At 40.3% G+C, this 19,438-nt stretch overlaps 1 protein-coding gene across 4 annotated transcripts in view; it reads left to right on the top strand.

Moving 5' to 3' along the window:
• Window positions 1-19,438, top strand: part of LOC109923395 (mothers against decapentaplegic homolog 5) — a 72,184-nt gene that overhangs the window by 37,017 nt on the left and 15,729 nt on the right. For all 4 annotated transcript variants that reach the window (XM_048603622.1, XM_048603621.1, XM_048603623.1 and 1 more), the window contains exons 2-3: window positions 3,162-3,830; window positions 18,370-18,621. In XM_048603622.1, the coding sequence (XP_048459579.1) occupies window positions 3,431-3,830; window positions 18,370-18,621 (652 nt within the window). In that variant the 5' untranslated portion in view covers window positions 3,162-3,430. The remainder of the gene's footprint in view (window positions 1-3,161; window positions 3,831-18,369; window positions 18,622-19,438) is intronic.

The raw sequence follows: 19,438 nt of genomic DNA, 5'->3' as shown, positions 1-19,438 counted from the left end.
TTGTGTTGCTTCAAGGCATGGAGTAAAGTTAACTAAACATAATGTCGCTTAAAAATTTGTGTGGATGATTATGTTTTTCAGTTTCTACATTTTTTTAAATTGCATCTTTTGGGTAGAACGTTCCATTATCATCTTCACCACTGGTTACTTATCTTACTGCTATTTCTGAAACTTTGCTGTTGTAAAGTTTGTACCTAAAATTGAGCACAAATCAAAGTATTTCGAAAGCGATCAAGTGCTTTGGAACAACCTAAGGCTGAGGAAGATTTAATGTGCTTTTGTGATGAACTCTAGGTGGAGGGAGTTTAGGAAGGAAGTGATGATTAACTAAATTCTAGCATGTTCTGAACCCCGGGTTTACTCAGTGTTGTAAAATAGCTGAGTGGTTTTTAATATGAAGAATTATTTATAAGATGAAGAATCATTTGATTAAGATGGCAATAAGTCTTAAAAATCTAGTGAATTTGTGATATTCATAGTGCCATTTGTTGTTGATGTGATACAGCTAAATGTGGGAATATTACTTGACTTTTTTTAATCAGCTGTTGAGTAGTTTTGAAAAAGGTAAAGACATTAATTGTGGGAACAATGTTGTTTGTCAGCCTGAGTAGCAACAAAGGAAACATCTTTACAGCAGACATCCTCTTGCCAAGTTCCACATGTGCCTTCTGCCAGCTTTTAATTGTTCATACATACTTGCACAACCATTCACAAGGGAATCTGGATCAGATTTTACCATTGCTTATCAACACAGTGGCACGACACATTGCTTCCTTCTTATCACCATAAGAGCTTCCTTGAAATTAGTGACCTGTAAATATACTGGATTATTGTTGCTTGAGAATGTGTTGTTTAGCAGAACAGAAAGCATTTGGGTCTAAAGTTAATTTTAGTACAAGTCCGAGCTCATAAAAAGGGAAATCTATTCTTTCAGAATTTAATTTTGAACTTGTATGCTGTTGCATTTAATAGGGAGTTGCAATGTAACAAGCACATAAGGCAAGAAGTTTTTAGGCATTTTTTAAGAAGTTAAAATACTTGTAAAGCTGTATAATGCCCAAAAAAATCTGCAGTAAATTTCCTTTAGGCTGGTTTGACTGATTAATGATGGTAGATGCTAGTTTGTTGCTAGATAAATTTTGGGATAAAATTCTAAATAACTGCAGGTAACTTTTATATTTAAAAAGCAATGTTGCTCAGTGTAATGACAAACTTAGAATTGTGTAAATATTTTCCTGAACTACTTTTGAACTTGCTGGCTTCACTATTTTCCAGTGCTATTTCTAAAACTAGTTTAAAATAGGAATTTAAAGGTGTTTTTGGCAATGAGGTATCTTACTCTTAATTTGAGTTCAATATGTATTCATTCACTTTTTCTATTTACTCCGGCAGTTTAATTTAGTTTTAATAATTAATTTGGCTCCTACATGAATAATAGCTCTTTGACCAGGTATGGGAGAACTTGCAGAACTGATTATCTTCAGAAATAATGGGAAGGAGAAAAATAAAAGTTAGTTGGTGATACGGAGTGAGTTAAAAACAGAAAAATAAACTGCATACCATATTATCGTATATTTTTTCCCTGATATTAAATAGAAGTTTTGTCTTGTTTTCAAGCTACGTTGAATTTATAATGGTGGTTTGGCCTGAAAAAAGGAAGAATTTTGGGCAAATGACTTACTAAAGCCATCTAAGATCAGAACTTTCTATCTAACTCAATTGATATGTGTTCATTGACAAAAATGACAATAAATGAAAATAAACATGAACACAATCATAAAAGATTCCAATTTCAGGTCTTTGTTAATTTCTGCTATTTAGTTTATTGTTGGCTTTGCCACATTAAATCGGCAACTACTATTTGTACTATCTTTTGAAGGCCTACTGTGTTCTTGAAGTACTGCATCTTCTTTTTTCCTTTTCTTGTGATTAACATTTTCAAAGAATGTTGTAGTTTCAATCCACTGTCACTATTTTGCAGTTCACCATCATCTCCCCATCACCACATCATTTAGGAATATTTTTGTAGTGTTTTTGTGTATTTTTTTTTCTTTCGCTTCTGATGCCTCCAAGACAGCAGTTTGTTGCCCGAGTTGCTGCTTATCGTTTGGAGTGAGATTCCAGGATTAGTTTCAGTCACTGTAGGGCATATGTTTGCAGTGTTTGTAACAACAGGTTATGATTATTGAAGGCTATATATTTCAAAGTTAATCTAAGTTTTAAGGAATAATTTTGAAGTATTCTTTATACCAGGAAAGCTGTACTTACAGACATAACATTTGTATGGTGAGTGATAAAGGTGAATTTATGATCAATTCACACATTGTTGGCAAATGTTTGGTGATGGCCACTGACAAACACTGTGAAGCCTGTATCACTTTCCAAGGTAAAATGAATGTAAACTTGATATCCTTTGTATCTGTGTGATAGTTTAATGTAGTGTCATATCTTTTTCGTATCTTTGTAATTTTCTTGCAGCACTCTATTTTCTAAAGATTGTAAATGTTTTATAACTGTTTTTAATAGACTATCCTGAAGGCGTTGCATCAATGGTTCTGGTACAGTATATTGAAACCACATATACAAAAGTCTGTAACCAGGACTTTGTGCCACTTGCACTTGCTCAGGGGCTTGCCTTTGGTTAACGAGTCCAAATTTTGAACCCTGTTTCTGTGTAACATAAGTCTTTCGGTTTTTGAGTTTTTGATGGTTGAAATAAATTCACTTTCCAGTGATTTGAGGCCCAGTGTCCGTGCTGATTTTTCTGACAGTTTTCTCTTCTCAAAAATAGAATAGAAAATCCCCAGGAAAAATTCCAAGTTTCTTTTAGAAAAGACTTGAGAATTGGATAGGTTTCTGCTCATTTTCTTTGATCTGAAAACAATTGTGTTAAAAGCAGACTAAATTGGGCAAATATCCAGACTTGCAAGACAGTCTTCACTTCGAATAAGGGCAAATCAAAACTGAAGTAGATGGTGTTCTGTGTGGCTGTCTGCTTCTCTGAAGTCTTGCAGAATTCTGCAGCACTTCCCAAAATAATATCTCACCGCTTGCAGGTGGTTGCTGAAAGTATTGCTTAGTATCTGTAATAAAATGCATTTGATCTTTGTTTATTTTTTCAGACTAACTTGACTTTTTTTTACCGTTTGACATTCTTGCAGGTGGGCTTTTTATTTGCCTGAGCTGTTGCTGGAGGAAGCAGTCTGGAAGCCAATACTGGGATGTTGTGGTTTTAAATTGTCAGCTGCTAAAAAGACAATTGTGACGACTGAAAAAGGAAAGCTTCTTATACAATTTTGTATGTCTGAGGTTTCCTTTTGCTAAAGCAGTGTGCTCGTCTTTTGAATTAGTTCATTGCTGCGTGCAGCTGCTGACCTTGCTTTGGAAGCACGTTTCTGCATGCTCGTGTTTGTGCCATTTCTTTTTCACAATGACGATGGCAAGCTTGTTCTCCTTTACCAGCCCAGCTGTAAAACGATTGTTGGGCTGGAAGCAAGGGGATGAAGAAGAAAAATGGGCAGAGAAAGCAGTTGATGCTCTAGTAAAAAAATTGAAGAAGAAAAAGGGGGCCATGGAGGATTTGGAAAAGGCATTGAGCAGTCCAGGTCAACCAAGCAGATGTGTTACCATCCCACGATCTCTAGACGGGCGACTTCAGGTATCACACAGGAAAGGCCTGCCTCATGTCATTTATTGCCGTGTGTGGCGATGGCCAGATCTTCAAAGTCATCATGAGCTGAAGCCATTAGACATTTGCGAATTTCCATTTGGATCGAAACAGAAGGAAGTTTGCATCAATCCTTATCATTATAAGCGAGTGGAAAGTCCTGGTATGTATTTAAAATGTGCAGTTATGTCTGATACGTTTTGGTTAATTAAATTTGAATTTGTATTGTTGGCTTGGAGGTAAAATAACAATGCTGTAGTGAAATGAAAAAACTTCGCCTGTTTGGAAATGTATATCTTGATCAGGTAGGTTCAAATGAAAATGGAAGTTCAGTGTTTTTAGACATCTTGAAATCATGGACATATCTGGAACAGGTACTAAGTATGATTTATTTGGAAAGATCCTTGGTGAAATAAATAGATGCATGTAAGTGTTTGGAACAAAAACAGAGTTACTGGAAAAGCTGAGCAGGTCTGGCAGCATCTTTGAAGAAAGAATCAGAGTTAATGTTCTGGGTCCAGTGACCCTTCCTCAGAATTCAGAGCTTTTCCAGCAGATTTTGTTTTTGCTCCTGATTTACAGCATCCGCAGTTCTTTCGGATTTTATTTGTATGTAATTGGCTTTGGTTCTCTATCAATATTTAATTTTCCATGTTAGTGCATTTGAAAATTGAGTTACGCTTTCAGGGTATACTTTGCTTTGTGCAAACATCATGCATGCAGTGATTAATTTGTAGACGTGGCATATTGGTAATGTCACTGGGCTAGTAATTTAAGTGGCCAGGATGATACTCTGTCGGCATGGGTTCAAATCCCACCATGGCATCTGGTGAAATGTGAAATTAGTAAAATAAATCTAGAACATTAAATAGGTCTTAGTTGGTTACCATGTGAACTATCGTCGATTGATGTAAAAACTCATCTGGCACACTAATCTCCTCCTGGGAGAGAAATTTACCATCCTTATCAGGTCTGGTCTATGCATGGTTATGTAGCCGCAGCATTGTGGTTGGCCGCCTTAAAGGGCCTAGCATGCTGCTCAGTTCAAGGGAAATTATGGGTAGGCAACAAATGTGCTTTGCCAGCCATGCCTACATCCTGTAAAAGAATGAACAAACATGTATTGTCATTAGGCTCAACAGTCGAGAGAAGAATTCAGTGACGTATATGCACATTGTTTTGATATTTTGCAAATAAATTTGGAATCGTTCGACTTCCATACTGCCCTGAGATGTTGTTCAGGTTCATTCAGATCAGTACGGTCTTATGTTTGCTTCTAGTCCTTGTGAAATTAGCTTTTGCAACAAGGGTGCTGTTGTTATATAGGGAATGTGGATCTTGGGCTGCAGATATTCACTGTAGTTCTTTTCAAGTGTAGGAAAGCACGTGTCTGAATATGAACTGAGGATAGGACTAAGGTTGGCTGTGATGCTTTCCAGTATCTGAAAATTAGATGGTTCAACCAGTTTTCATTCCATAGGTGCCGAATAAGTGTTTAAGGACGATGCTGGAAGACTGCTAGTATCTGTAGAGCTTTCTGAAGGTATTAGATATTGCCTTTAAGAATTCATTGGAAAACAGTTATCAAGAAGTAGCTATTTTGTTGGGTCATTGATTTTTCTGTATAGTCTCTTTCGGCACCATATGTTGGTAATAGTGTTTTACTCTTTGGTTGGAAAATTGTCACTTGAACCAAGTTTTAAGAAAGTAACAGAATTGTTTTGAGAAAAAGATTTTTAGCAGATTGTTAAATGCTTGTCCCCTGAATATGTAAATAGCCCCTGTGATAAAGTATCAAACCACAAAGGGAGTGTTCAGTTTAAATCTCTGCTTTACATTGAAACCTGATTATTTTGAAGCACTCAGCATTTAATCTGAGTTGGGGCTAAGGAAAGAATATATATTTTGATCTGAGTATGTATTCTTGCTGTCCTATGAATCTTTTCACTGTATGTTTGAATGCCTTGGTGCAAAAAGAGTTTGTTATGAAAAGTGCCTGAAGTTGGTCACTGGGCACAAATGAGAATTAGGTCAGTGGATGACTGAGCCACTGGCACCAGTAACTGTACTCCATATGAATTGCTACTACTTACATTTGAAGAGAAGATATATTTCCACTGTCCAAGCAACTGTCAGCTAACCTCACTGAATTGCAAATCTGAACTGCAATTGATCTGAACCTTCTGACACAATTCATCTGATTAGACTTGAGGAAACTGTTTAAAAGTGATTCTCTCCATTCAATCAATTAGAAAAATAATCATGACTGCATATGAAAAATAAACTAAATGCAGAGTGAATGAGTTAAGTGGTCTAGATAATTCTGGAAAAGCTTGTACTTTTGAGGTCATTTTTTTTGTCGTTCTTTTGAGATAACTAGCCTTTACCTAACAGCTGAAGGTGGTGATTTTTGAGCACAATGTGTTCTTCAGATTACAGGCACAATTACCATCCTTTCTCTCAGCACTAGGGGCCATTATTTTTCTTGCACCTTTTTCGTACTTTATTATGTCTTTCTACAAAGGTGGATAGCACTGAGTGTTCTTGTCAACTACAAGATCTTAACTCAAAAAGTGAGTCGTCTACCAAGAAATTCCCAATGTCACCTTTTGATTAATGTCATTTCCCAGTGATGCACTTGGTGATGGCCTCATGAAACCTAAGGTCGTGTTGGAGTCATTTTTGGATGCAACCTTAATATCTTGTTTTGTTTTTGCCTTGTAATTTTCTTTTCTTCTCTGTTCATCTCCAACACCAATACACACACACTCCCTTTTCCAATCTTTGGAACAATCACAAGATTCCATTGGAAATTCGTTCCTATTTACAAAATATATGAATTGTCAACTTTATAATCTCAAGGCGCATCGTCTGGATCTTCTAATTCTGATTAAATAACAAGAATCTCTGAGTTACTGTTCTTTACTTTCTAGCACAGACCAGGTTATTCAGTCCAACTGATCTATGCTGGAATTTGTTCTATACAGGCCACCTTATATTTTCTTTTAATTCACTTGTGGGACATGGTGTTGCTGGCTGGGCTGCCATTTATTACCCATTCCTAGTTACCTTTGAGAAGGTGTTGGTGAATGCCTTCTTGAACCACTGAGGCTCATGTGGTGTAGGTGGACACTAGAGGGGGGATTCCAGGATTTTGACCCAGCGACAGTGCAGGAATGGAGATATATTTCCAAATCATAAGGGGGAGTGGCTTGAGCGAAAGCTTGCAGGTGGTGGTGTTCCCATACATCTGTTGCTCTTACCCTTCTATATGAAAGTGGTCCTGGGTTTGAAAGGTGCTGTCTAAGTATCTGTGGTGAATTTCTGCAATGCATCTTGTAGGTAGTACACCTAGCTGCTACCGTGAGTAAGTGGTGGAATGTGCTGCTGTGTTCTGGATGGTGACAATCTGCTTGAATGTTGGAGCTGCACTCATCTAGGAAAGTGGGGAGCATAGTGTCATACTCCTGACTTGGGCCTTGTAGATGATGGGCATGCTTTGGGGAGTCAAGAGTCAAGTTTACCTGGAATCTGACCTGCTGTTGTAGCCAGTATATTTAAAAGGTGAGCTCAGTTGAGTTTGTGTCCGGTTTCAGTGTCTCAGGAGTCGCAAATGACACTGAATGTTGTGTGGCAAACAACCCCACTTCTAACCTTATGGAGGGAAGGTCGTTAATGAAGCAGATGAAGATGGTTGGCTCCAGGACATTAACCTTCAGAGATGTCCTGGACCTGTGGTGACTGAGCTCTGGCATCCAGAACCATCTTTCTGTCTGCCAAAAATGGTTCCTACCGGAGGAGAGTTTTCTCCCCATTCCCAATCGTTCCCGTTTTGCTAGGACTCCTTGATGCCACACACTCGGTCAAATGCAGCCTTGATATCTAGGGCTGTCACATTCATTTGTCCTCTGGAACAGAGCTCTTTTGTCCATGTTTAAACCAAGGCTATAATGATGTCAGGACCTAAATGTCCCTGGAGGAATTCCGACTAAGAGCAATTGCTGCTTGATAGCACTGCTGATGACAACCTCCATCACTTTATTGATGATTGAGAGTAGATGAATGGGGTAGTAGTTTGATGGGTTGGATTTGTCCTGCTTGAGTTGAATTGTATCATGTATTGTCATGCATATTCAATACAAAATACAGTGAAAAGTTTGTACCGTCACTATGAATCAGCATCGTTCTCATTAACTTAAAATATCCATTTGATGTTTCTGGCTGAAGACTGCTGTGAATACCTCAGCCTTCTCTTTTTTGCTTGGCTCTCCTGTTGTTGAGGATGGGCATATTTGTGGAGCCACCGCCTCCAGGAAGCCTACAAGGAAATGGGGAAAATGTGCTGGCCTGAAGGTGAGGTTGAAACTACGCGGTTTCAAGACTCTCTCCACAGCGTACTCCAAGCAAATATCCAAGGTATAGGATACAAAATGGATCGACTCGGATCTAGACTTCCCTACCAGAGGAACCTGAGAGACTGTTGTGTGCTCTGCCTCACAGAGACTTGGCTCATCCCTGCTATTCCTGACTGCACCCTACAAGCTGACAAATCTCCATACATTGCGTGGACTCCATGGCGTCCTTGGGTAAGGCAAAGGGTGGTGGGGTATACTTCCTGATCAACAACACCTGGTGCTTGGACATGGTGACACTAGCAAGCCATTGCTCCCCAGACCTAGAATACCTTACAGTAAAGTGCCATCCCTACTACCTTCCAAAAGAGTTCACCTCTGCCTTCCTGACAGCAGTCTACATATCACTCTATTCGGATGTGAAGAATGCCCTAGAAATGATTTACTCCGCCACAAACACTCGAGAAAAAAATCCCTGAAGCCCTATTCATTGCGGCTGGAGACTTCAACGAAGTCAACCTCAAGCAGGTGATGCCAAAGTATCATCATTGCATCTGTCCCACCAGAGGACTGAACGTTCTGGACCACTACTCCACAACAATCAAAGATGCCTACCGCTCCATCCACACTTCTGAAAATCAGATCACAGTACTGTGTTCCTCCTCCCAGCTTACAAGCGGAAGCTGAAATGGGAGAATCCTTCACGAACAGTACAGCGCTGGTCAGAGGCAATGGAAGATCATCTCAGACTGCTTTGAATCGGTGGACTGGACGGTGTTCAAATACTCGATGGAAAGTCAGATGGTTATGCTGCCACCGTCACAGACCTCATTAGCAAATGCGGGGAGGACTGCGTAATAAAGAAGTCAATCCGAGTGTTTCCAATTATAAACCTTGGATGAACCAGGAAATCCACTCCCTACTGAAGATCAGACGTGCAGCATTCAATGTGGGTGACGCAGACCAATACAGGAAATCCAGATATGACCTCTGCAAAGCCATCAAGGATGCCAAGAGTCAGTACCGAACCAAGTTAGAGGCCCAAACATACCAACCGGAATTGCGCCGCCTATGGCGAGGCCTAAACAACATTACAGGATACAAAATTGAAGCAGCGCAAGATAGCGGGCAAAGACACATCCCACTCTAGTGCGCTCAATGCTTTCTATGCTCAGCTTGAGCAGAATGCCAGCAGCACGGTGGTGCCTGCCCAGACAGTCCCGAATATATCTGTTCCCTCAGTCACCACTTTAGACGTCAGATTGGTTCTCCTGGGAGTCAACCCAAGGAAAGCGGAGGGCCCTGACAGTGTCCCCAGCCGAGTACTCGGAGCCTGTGCGGACAAAACGGCAGAGGTATTTACCGACCTCTTCAACCTCTTCCTCCTACAAGCAGAAGTCCCCACCATCATCCCGGTACCTTTCAAGCAAAAAAAAGTACAAGTGTGCTTTACTGACCTCAGAAACAATGAAGTGCTTCGAGAGGCTGGTCATGGCCTGCATCAGCTCCAGTCCCCCAGCCTACCTCGATCCCTGACAATTTGCCTACCAACGTAACAGGTCCTCAGAGGATGCCATGTCCCTACCCCTGCACTCAATCTTGGAACAGCTGGACAACAAAGACACCTAGGTCAGACTCCTGCTCATTAACTACAGCTCTGCCTTCAACACCATTATCCCCTCCAGACTGATCTGAAAACTCCATGACCTTGGTCTCTGCTCTGCCCTTTGCAACTGGATCCATAGCTTTCTTACACATAGGCTTCAACCAGTGAAGATAGGTGCCTGCACCTCCTTCACAATAGCACTCAACACTGGACCCCACCCCCACCCCCCCAAAAGGATGTGTCCTCAGCCCCCTACTGTACTCCCTATACACCTACGACTGTGTTGCCAAATTCTGAATGAACACCATCTACAAGTTAACAAGGATGATTCAAAGTACAGCAGGGAGACATAGGGCTTGGTGACGTGGTGTAATGAAAACTCGCTCTCCCGCGCTCTCCCTCTCCCTCCCGCAATGTCATTGACTGTGGAAAGACAGGCAGAGAACACGAACCCATCCACATTAACGGAACTGCGTTTGAGAGGGTGTAGGGCATCAAGTTCTGCCGAGTGACGATAACCGACAACCTGTCCTGGACTTCCCACAAATATGACAGTTAAGAAGGCACAACAACGCCTCTTCCTCAGGCGGCTCAGGACATTTGGCATGTCCATAAGGGCCCTTGCCAACTTCTACAGATGCGCCATTAAAAGCATGCTGTCCAGGTGAATAACAGCCTGGTAATGGCAACAGCTCTGCCCAGGACCGTGAGAAATTATAAAAGGTGGTGTGCACAGCCCATACCATCACAGAAGCCAGCCTTCCATCCATGGACTCCATTTCCATAGCTCGCCGCTACGGAAAGGCTGCCAACATTACCAAAGATCCATCGCACCCCGGTAACAATCTCCTACAAACTCTTCTGGCAGGCGGAAGATACAGAAGCCTGAACACACACAAGCAGGTTCAGGAACAGCTTCTTCCAAGCCGTTATCAGACTGATGAATGGACTGTAGCCTCAAATAATGCTGATCTTGCTATTGTTCATCTGGCCTAGTGCACCCTGTGCAGTGCAACCTGTATGCGTCTAAGTCTTTTTGATCTGTACATCCTTTGCTTACTATGATTTGCCTGAACCGCTTATAAACAAAGCATTTCTCTGCATTTTGGTACGCGTGACAATAAATCAATCAATGAATGAATTAAACATCCAAAACCAACTCTGCTGGGTCAGCCATGTGCTTAGGATGCCCGAGTTTCGATTTATGAAAGTAAATCCTGTTTGCCCAGCCCAAGAAAGGCATTCGAACAAGAAGGCAAAGGAAGCGTTTCAAAAGTCTTCCTGAATGCTTCCCTCAAGAAATGCAACTTAGATGCCAATGCATGGGAGACCCCCGTTCAGAAGAAATCAACTTGGACTCCTGTTGAAGGGACACAATTCCTTGAACACCCAGTGGCAAGAGGAAGTATGGAAAAGGAGCTAGTGAAAGGAATGTCAACAATCCTAAAACGAAGCGTCAATTCTACCTCCCAGAAACACCCACTAAATGTGCGGTTGGAGGTGCAGCGCTAGGATTGGGCTGATTGGCCACGTGAGAACACACAGAATTGATCATGACGTTGGAATTTCCTAGGTGGACAATTATGCTCATTAGTGAGTGATTACCAATGACAGAGGCAAAAATTGAATCACGTGATAGTTCTCTCTCTTGTCCAGCTGTGTGAGAGACGGGTATGGAGGTCTGGTCTAATGTTGAGAAGGCTGAAGAAGCTAAAGTTTATCTTTGTCCTGGTCATGTAGAATGTCATTTGTGACTTTGACGTTAGCCATTTGGCAATGTGGCAGGGATGGAAACCTGATTTGGAAGATGGCAGTGTGTTCAAAGAAAATGTGAGTTGGATTTGGATTATAATTTGTAAGGACAGAGAAGTGAGGGTACTTTTTGGATGGAGAAGACATGAAGAGAAGGAACTGTTAATTATGTTTGTTCTGAGTTCTGAAGAAAGATCGCTGAACCCAAACTGTTAACTCTACTTTATATCCAGAAATGCTACCAGACCTGCTGAGTTTTTCCAGCAACTTCTGATTTTTGTTTTTGAAAATTTAAGACATTTTAACTACGTGAAACTCCTATTAATTTTTTGTTTATAGTCGTTCCTGGGATGAGGGTGTCGCTGGCTAGGCCAGCATTTATTTCCTATCCGTAACTGTCCAGAGGGCAGTTAAGAGTCAACTACATTACTGTGGGTCTGGCGTCACGTATAGGCCAAGACAGGTAAAGATGGCCATTTCCTTCCCTAAGGGACATTAGTGACCCATGTGGGTTTTTTCCTGGCAATCGACAATGAATTCATAGCCATCGTTAGACTGTTAATTCCAGATATTTATTGAATTCAAATTCTACCACTTGCCATAGCGAGATTCAAACCTGGATATCTGGATTAATAGCCCAGTGACGTTACCACTAGGCTATTGCCTCCCCTCGGGCCAAGTTTTTGTTCACAGACTGTGTTGGTATTTCTTTTCTGATTGTAATTCCCGTTGTGAATGGGAAGTTCATCATACTTTGACTTTACCAACTTGGCAGTAGAATACTTCATAGTGCGTTGATTTCAATGCATCAAAATGCAGTACCATTTGAAGTACGTTGATCTCAAGTATTTTTGACAACATTGGGTCAAAACTTTTTTAAAAGAATTTTCTGTTCTTGCAAGAACCAGTTCTTAAAATGCTTACTCACTTTGCACCAAACACAGCACAGTGGTTCAGTGGTTAGTGCTGCTGCCTCTCGCTGCCAGGAACCTGAGTTCAATGCCACCTTTCGGTGATTGTCAGTGTGGAGTTTGCACATTCTCTCCGTGTCTGTGTGGGTTTCCTCCGGGTGCTCCTGTTTCCTCCCACAGTCCAAAGATGTGCAGGCTAGGTGGATTAACCATGGGAAACGGGGTTACAGGGATAGGTTTGGGGGAGTGGGTCTGAGCAGGATGCTCTTCAGTGGGTCGGTGTGGACTGCTTCCACACTCTAGGGATTCCATGATTCTATGTTTCTGTGGATAAAAGGTAGTCACCATTGTCCCAGAGGACCATAGGGTTGCATTCTCATTGAAGAGAGACAACAGGTTGTGGATTAACCCAAGGGTGGTCATACCTCGGGCAAAGGACGAGGTCAAGAAGGTGGAACCTTCATGGTGCTCATTCAATATGGGAATTGAACCCTTGCTGGTGTCACTCTGCATCACAAACCAACCATCCAAGCAAAATGAGCTAACCAATCCCCTGATTTTTCAAAGGTTATTTTAAAGTTTGGAGAGAGATGTTCATATATCTTGAAAGTATAACATTTGTCCTAATACAGTTGGAAAAAAAAAACTATAAACTGATGCAGTATTGACACCCTTCTTAAAATTAAAAAAAACATATCCATGAGTGCTCCCTAAAAAGACCTGAGAATATTTAAACGGGTGACCATTGTGAGAATGATCACCCCGGAAGTAGAATTGACAGATTCAGTGAGGAGAATTTTCAAGAGCGAAATGGCCTGAGATTGGAGGAGCAGTGAGGTAAGTAAGTAAGAAAGAAAGGTAACAACTGCCAGGTTGAGGAGTGAGATTGCACTGTCTACCAGGATGGTTGGAGGGGAGTAAAGAAAGGTAGAAAAGAGCAGAGGGGCAAGGGTGGGAGGGAGTTGAGCTGCAAGTGGAGGTGGGAGAGAGTGCAGCTGCAGAGTCAGAGAAAGGGAGGTTCCAAGGAAAAAGAACAGTACTAAATATTATGAGCAAGAAGCAGGTGTTGACCATTTGTTGCCTCGGGCCTACTCTACCATTTAATAAGGTCATGACTAATGTGATTGTAACCTCAAATCCACGTTTCTGCCTATCCCTGATGACCTTTCATCACCTTGCTGAACAAGAATCTATCTGCAGCGACCTTAAAAAGAAATACTTGAGGGCTCTGTTGTACCAACTTTTCATGAAGAGCCTTCTGTGAAACATGAGAGAAAACAAAAATTTGCCTCATCCATTTTAAATTGATGACCTCTGATTTTTAAACAGTGATGCCTAGTTCTATATCCTCTGAAAGAAAGAAACATCCTTTCCGCATCAACCTAATCAAGACCCCTCAGGATTTTATATATTTCAGTTAAGCCACCTCCCACTTGCCTAATCTCCAGCAGATACAAGCCTAGCCTGTGTCCACCTTTGCTCATAAGATAACCTGCCCATTCCATGAATTAGACTGGTAGACTTCCTCTGAACTGCTTCCACTGTATTGACATGCTTCCTTAAATAAGGGGACTAAATGGAGAATAGGAGATGATGTTAATTTTTTAAGTCCTGTATAACTTCAGAACTCAGAGCTGTCTGTTTATATATTCTGCTCTCCTCATGATATCTGATAACAACATTCCAGTAGGTGTCATAATTACTTGAACTACCTCCATTAACATTTTTAAATTCAAGCGCTAGGACATCCACCTCCCTTTACATGTTGATGCTTTGTAATCTCTCAGCATTCAGATAATATGCTTCATTTTATTCTTCCTACTAAAATGAACAACTTCGCACTTTTCCATGATATACTTCATCTGCCAGATCTTTGCACACTCAGTCAACCTATCTATATCCCTCTAAAGTATCAATATGTCCTCTTCACAACTTACTTTCCTGCAGTCTTTGTGTCATCATCAGATTTGGCACTTATAGAAAATATGACATGAGGGGCCTTGTCCCTTCATCCAAGCCACTTATGTAAGTTCTAAATAGTTGAGATGCCAGCACGGATCCCTGTGGCACCATTCATTATATCTTGGCAACATGAAAAAGACCCAATTATACCTACTTTGTACTTCCTGTTAGCCAATCAATCCTCTGTCCATGACAACATGCTGCTTACTACACCATGAGCTTTTGTTTTCTACAACATCCTTTGATGTCGCCCTTTATCATCGGCCTCTTGGAAATCTAAATACAGTACATCTACTAGTTTCACTTTATCTACAGCATGTGCTACCTCCTCCAAGTACTTAAGTAGATTGGTCAAAATGGTACCCTTTCACAAAACCGTGTTTTTCCTGCCTGATTACCTTGTGCAGTGCTGTAACCTCTGTAGTTTTCAGCTTTCTGTTTTCCTTCCATTTCTGAATGAAGAAATTAAATTTGCAATCTTCCAATGTAATGGGATGGTTGATGATTCAAGGAAGTTTTGTTTTAAAAAAATAAGCCAATACATCAACTATCACACTGTGCTTCTCAAGACCCTATGATGGAGTCCTTAGGCCTCAGGCATTTGCCAGCCTGCAGCTCCAACTCAGTATCACATCTTTGCTAATTATGATTTCCTGAGTTCCTTCTCCATTCCATTTCCTGAATTGTCGCTGCTTTTGCCATGTTATGTGTATCCTGTACAAAATACCTGTTTGATTTATCTATTGCCTTTTTGTTCTTTCCATTACTAATTCTCTAGAATCCCCTTTTGTAGCTCACCTTGTTACCTTAAAATATTTATAGAAACTCTTACTATTTGTTTTTGTATTTCTGGCTTGCTCATCTCTTATTCTGCATTATCCCTCCTTCTGAATTTTTTGTTCATGTTTTCTTATATTCTGGCCAATCTTCTGACCTGCCACACGTGATTGCACAAGAATGTGCTTTTTGTTTAAGTTTGTTACTATCTTTGGTCTTTCTAGTTAACCACAGATGATGGGACTGTCACTTGGAATCCTTTTGAAATGTATTTATTCTGTGAATTCTGAAATGTTCCCTTAAATGTCTACAACTGATCACTTTGACCTACCCATAACATCATTCGTTAGTTCATTTTAGCCAGTTCTGCTTTCATTCTTTCATAATTACCCTTCTTGAAATTTAAAAAATTTCTGACTCATTCCCCTCTCCCTGAAACTGAATGTAAAATTCAATCACATTGTTGTCACTGCTACCTAGGACTCCTGTCGGTATATGATCATCAATTAATTCTGTGTTGTTGCACAGTACCAGTTCTACTATAACCTACAGTCTGGTGGGTTCCAGAACATGCTGCTCTAAGAAACTATCCTGAAGCAATCTATGAACTGCTTACCTAGGCTATCTTGTTGTCCGTCTGACTTTTCCAGTTGATAAGTAGATTAAAATCTCCCGTGATTATCACTTTGTTTTTTTGATAAGCTGTCAATATTTCTTCCTTCTGCTCCACCCTACCATGTGGTTACTGTTAGTGGCCCTTGTATACCCCTCCCATGAGTGACTCTTCTCCTATCATTTCTCATCTCTACCCAAATTACTTCCACATCCTGGTTTACTGAATTTGGTTAAGTCTTTGTGGTACAATCGTTATTTAACAGGATTACCCATCCACCTTTTCCGATCTTCCTGTCCTTCCTAAAGTTCTGCACCCTTCAAATTTCAGGTTTCGATCCATGTCACCCTGCAACCATGTCTCTGTAATTGTTGCCAGATCATGCTTTTTGTAAGTTCATGTTTTTGTGTTGCAATTGCTTTTATATTTTTGTAATACCTATTGGAGTACTCTCCATCCCTTCCTCTCGCAGACTTTTATATCGTTTCCTGTATTAATACATTTGTCTTTGCCTTTGCCTCTGCCTCTACTCTTTGATTTTTTTCCATATGTTTCCAAATTTGATCCCTGGTCATGCTATTTATTTGAAAACCCTCTCTACTTCCCTGGTTATGTGGTTGGAAAGAACAGTGACCCCACATGGTTCAGGTGGAAACCTTCCCATTGGTACAGATCCTCCCATGGAACCCATTTCTCCAAGACCAGTTTTTGAGCTATGCATTCATCTGTCTAATCTGATTTGCCTTGTGCTAATTTGCCACCTAGTTTGTCATGCTGACTATAAGACCATCCTTTGTCCTGCCTATATCACTGTCCGCACCACGATGACTGGATTCTCCCCCTCTCTCACTGCACATTCCCCTTGAGCCTTGAATGGATGCCCTGACTCCTGACACCTGGCATGTACATTATTTGAACTCCTATTCTTTGCTCCAAAAAACTGTACTCATTCTCACTATACTGTCCCCACTACCACTACATTTATTTTTTGCGTCCCCCACCTGGGTGACTTCCTGTACCATGGCGTCATGGTCTAATAGCTGAGATTCCCTGCAGCTCTCACTGTTATCCAGACCAGCTGAAAGAGTCTCAAACATGTTAGACAGTTGCTAAGACTGATGCTGTAGTCCTCTGTGCCCTCTTACCTGCCTCACTGTCAGTTACACCCTTCTTTCCCTGAATACTGACCATATCAAATGATCTAATCTAAAAAGTGTGACTGCCTCATGGTACAAGGCATCTGGGTAACTTTTCCCCTCACCAATTCAACATAGTGTCTGTTGCTGTGTTTCCAGCTAATAAACTGAACAGAAGCTGCTTGAACTTCAAACACGTGTGCAGGTATGGACCAAACTAGCGTCTAGGAGCTCCACCTTGCTGCAGCATCACCCATCCTGCCATCTTTAATTTGTACAAAATAATTAATAAATATGGTAACAAAAGAATACCTAACTAACCAGGAGTCAGTAAAACATGAAATCCCTGAAGTAATGAATTCCTTGCAAGTATATGTTAGTGCAGTTTAGGGATGCACCTATTCAGAGCAATAATCTATTAGATGCAGTTGTAGATAACATTGTCAGTTATTAAGTTGAAATCTGACATGTAGTAAAAGGTGGTAACTGCCTGTCTAAATTCTTCTGGTTTTGTTCATATATATTTGAAAACTAGTAGTTATCATCTCACCAGTGTAGAGATGTATTTTGAGTGATGTCTTTTTGTGCCTGCGGGTGTGTCAGTTATTTTGAAAATAAATTTTGCTGCTGACGTTTGCTTGTTGTCTTGTATCAATTTAAGTACTATGCTGACTAATAAATTGATAATTTCCTTGTGTGTTATGGCTTTAAATTTAATGGAGGTTGGTAGTTATTGAGGATATTGATGAATTCTTCTAATTTTCCTTCTGCATAAATCGGAATAATCCATGTTAACCCAAGTATAAGTAGAGAACACGTTCTCACTTTGCGACTGCTTCGCCTATTGGTAAAGTTGCCAGAGTCATAGGGGCCCATAGGGCTGCCCTCTCATTGGAGATAAATGACTGGTGGTTTAACTTGAGGGACACCATGCCTCGTGACGAGGAGAGAGGTTGGGAAGGAATCCTTCATGATAATCTCAACTGGTGCAGAAATTGAACCCATGCTATTGGCATTGCTGCATTTCAAACCAGCCATCCAGCCGACTGAACTTACTGACCCCTGATCACCTGATATGTTATTGAGAATGAGAAAAGGCCCTTAAACATCAAACGGTTGCTTGGGAGAATATCTCAAGAGCCTTGTAAAACATTAGTTTATGCACTCATCCAGTTTACTAAATAGGTTTTCTGATTTAAATTGCTTGATGTTTGTGAATTATGATCAGGATTATGCATAATGTGCAGAGTTGGACTTGAGATGTTACTCAAGGGGAAAGGCAGTGAGGAAATGTGGAAAATAAGTGGTATAACATGTAGAAGAAGTGAGCAGTTGTTTGTGCTGATGAGCCCAGTGAAATTGCATCAGTAGCATACCTTGTTCACCATGTTATTTTGATTTAAATGCTCCTAATTTTTCATGTTTCAACTTGAGTATACAGAAGATCAAATGCCTGTATATTTTGCATTTATGGAAATTTCAATACATTTTTCATTTAAATCAATGAAATGATCAGATGATATTTTCAGACTGCAATAAAATTTATACTATAGTCAACACTTTACATTTGACATTTTTACCTTTTTATTCCAGTTCTGCCTCCAGTTTTGGTTCCAAGACACAGTGAATTCAACCCACAGCATAGCCTTCTGGTCCAATTCAGGAATTTGAGTCATAATGAACCCCATATGCCACACAATGCCACATTTCCAGATTCCTTTCAACAACCAAATAGTAATCCATTTCCTATTTCACCAAATAGCCCATACCCTCCATCTCCTGCAAGCAGCACCTACCCTAGTTCACCAGCCAGTTCTGGACCAAGCAGTCCTTTCCAGCTGCCAGGTAAGGATTTTTTTAATTACTGTTTTAGAAATGTTACCATCCAAGAAATTCATGTTAATATGAAGCGTTATTTGTTATTTCACAGTAAAAATTCTTGTTTTGAAACTATGAAAAATAAATGAAACATGGGGCACTATGTTAAATTTGTGGGTTGAATTTGGTGTATAAGCAATATCAAATAAGCTTTTCATAAGCAGAACTATGCGTGGTATTTACACTGAGTTTCAAATGCTTTTGTCGTAGGTAGGAGCTATTTTGAGGGATGTCTGTCATCTTCAAGCACCATAGGAATTAATAACTCAGTTTGGTTATAGGGAAAATGCATTTTTACATCACCTGAAGGAATTTTGGGATGCTTTTTGTGTTTCATGATGCTACACAAACGCAAGTTTTAGCATGCATGTAAATTGATGTAATGTCTGAGAGGTTGTGATGCATCCTGTAAAGCTCAATCCTGCAACAGCATTAATTTTTCTCAACTAAGTGAGTATGTTCTGTATTCCCAATGACATGTTTTTACAGTGTTCAGTCAAAACAATTTTTTAAATACAATTTTGCCAGTTTGCAAATTAGCTTTGCTGATGTGTCAGTTTTTTTCATAGACTGCATTTTTGTTTTTTTTGTTGGCACACTTCCTGTTTTTTTTTTATTTCAGGTGTCCATGCTGTGTTTTAAAACATCACTATTTTCAACAGAGATAACAAGGTGTAGAGCTGGATGAACACAGCAGGCCAAGCAGCATCAGAGGAGCAGGAAAGCTGATGTTTCGAGCCTAGACCCTTCTTTGATAAACATCTGGAAATAAGCATTCTGAAGA

Source organism: Rhincodon typus, chromosome 12 (genome assembly GCF_021869965.1).
Source record: "Rhincodon typus isolate 14 chromosome 12, sRhiTyp1.1, whole genome shotgun sequence".
Lineage (NCBI taxonomy): Eukaryota > Metazoa > Chordata > Chondrichthyes > Orectolobiformes > Rhincodontidae > Rhincodon > Rhincodon typus.
This window is presented reverse-complemented; position numbering and strand designations above follow the sequence as displayed.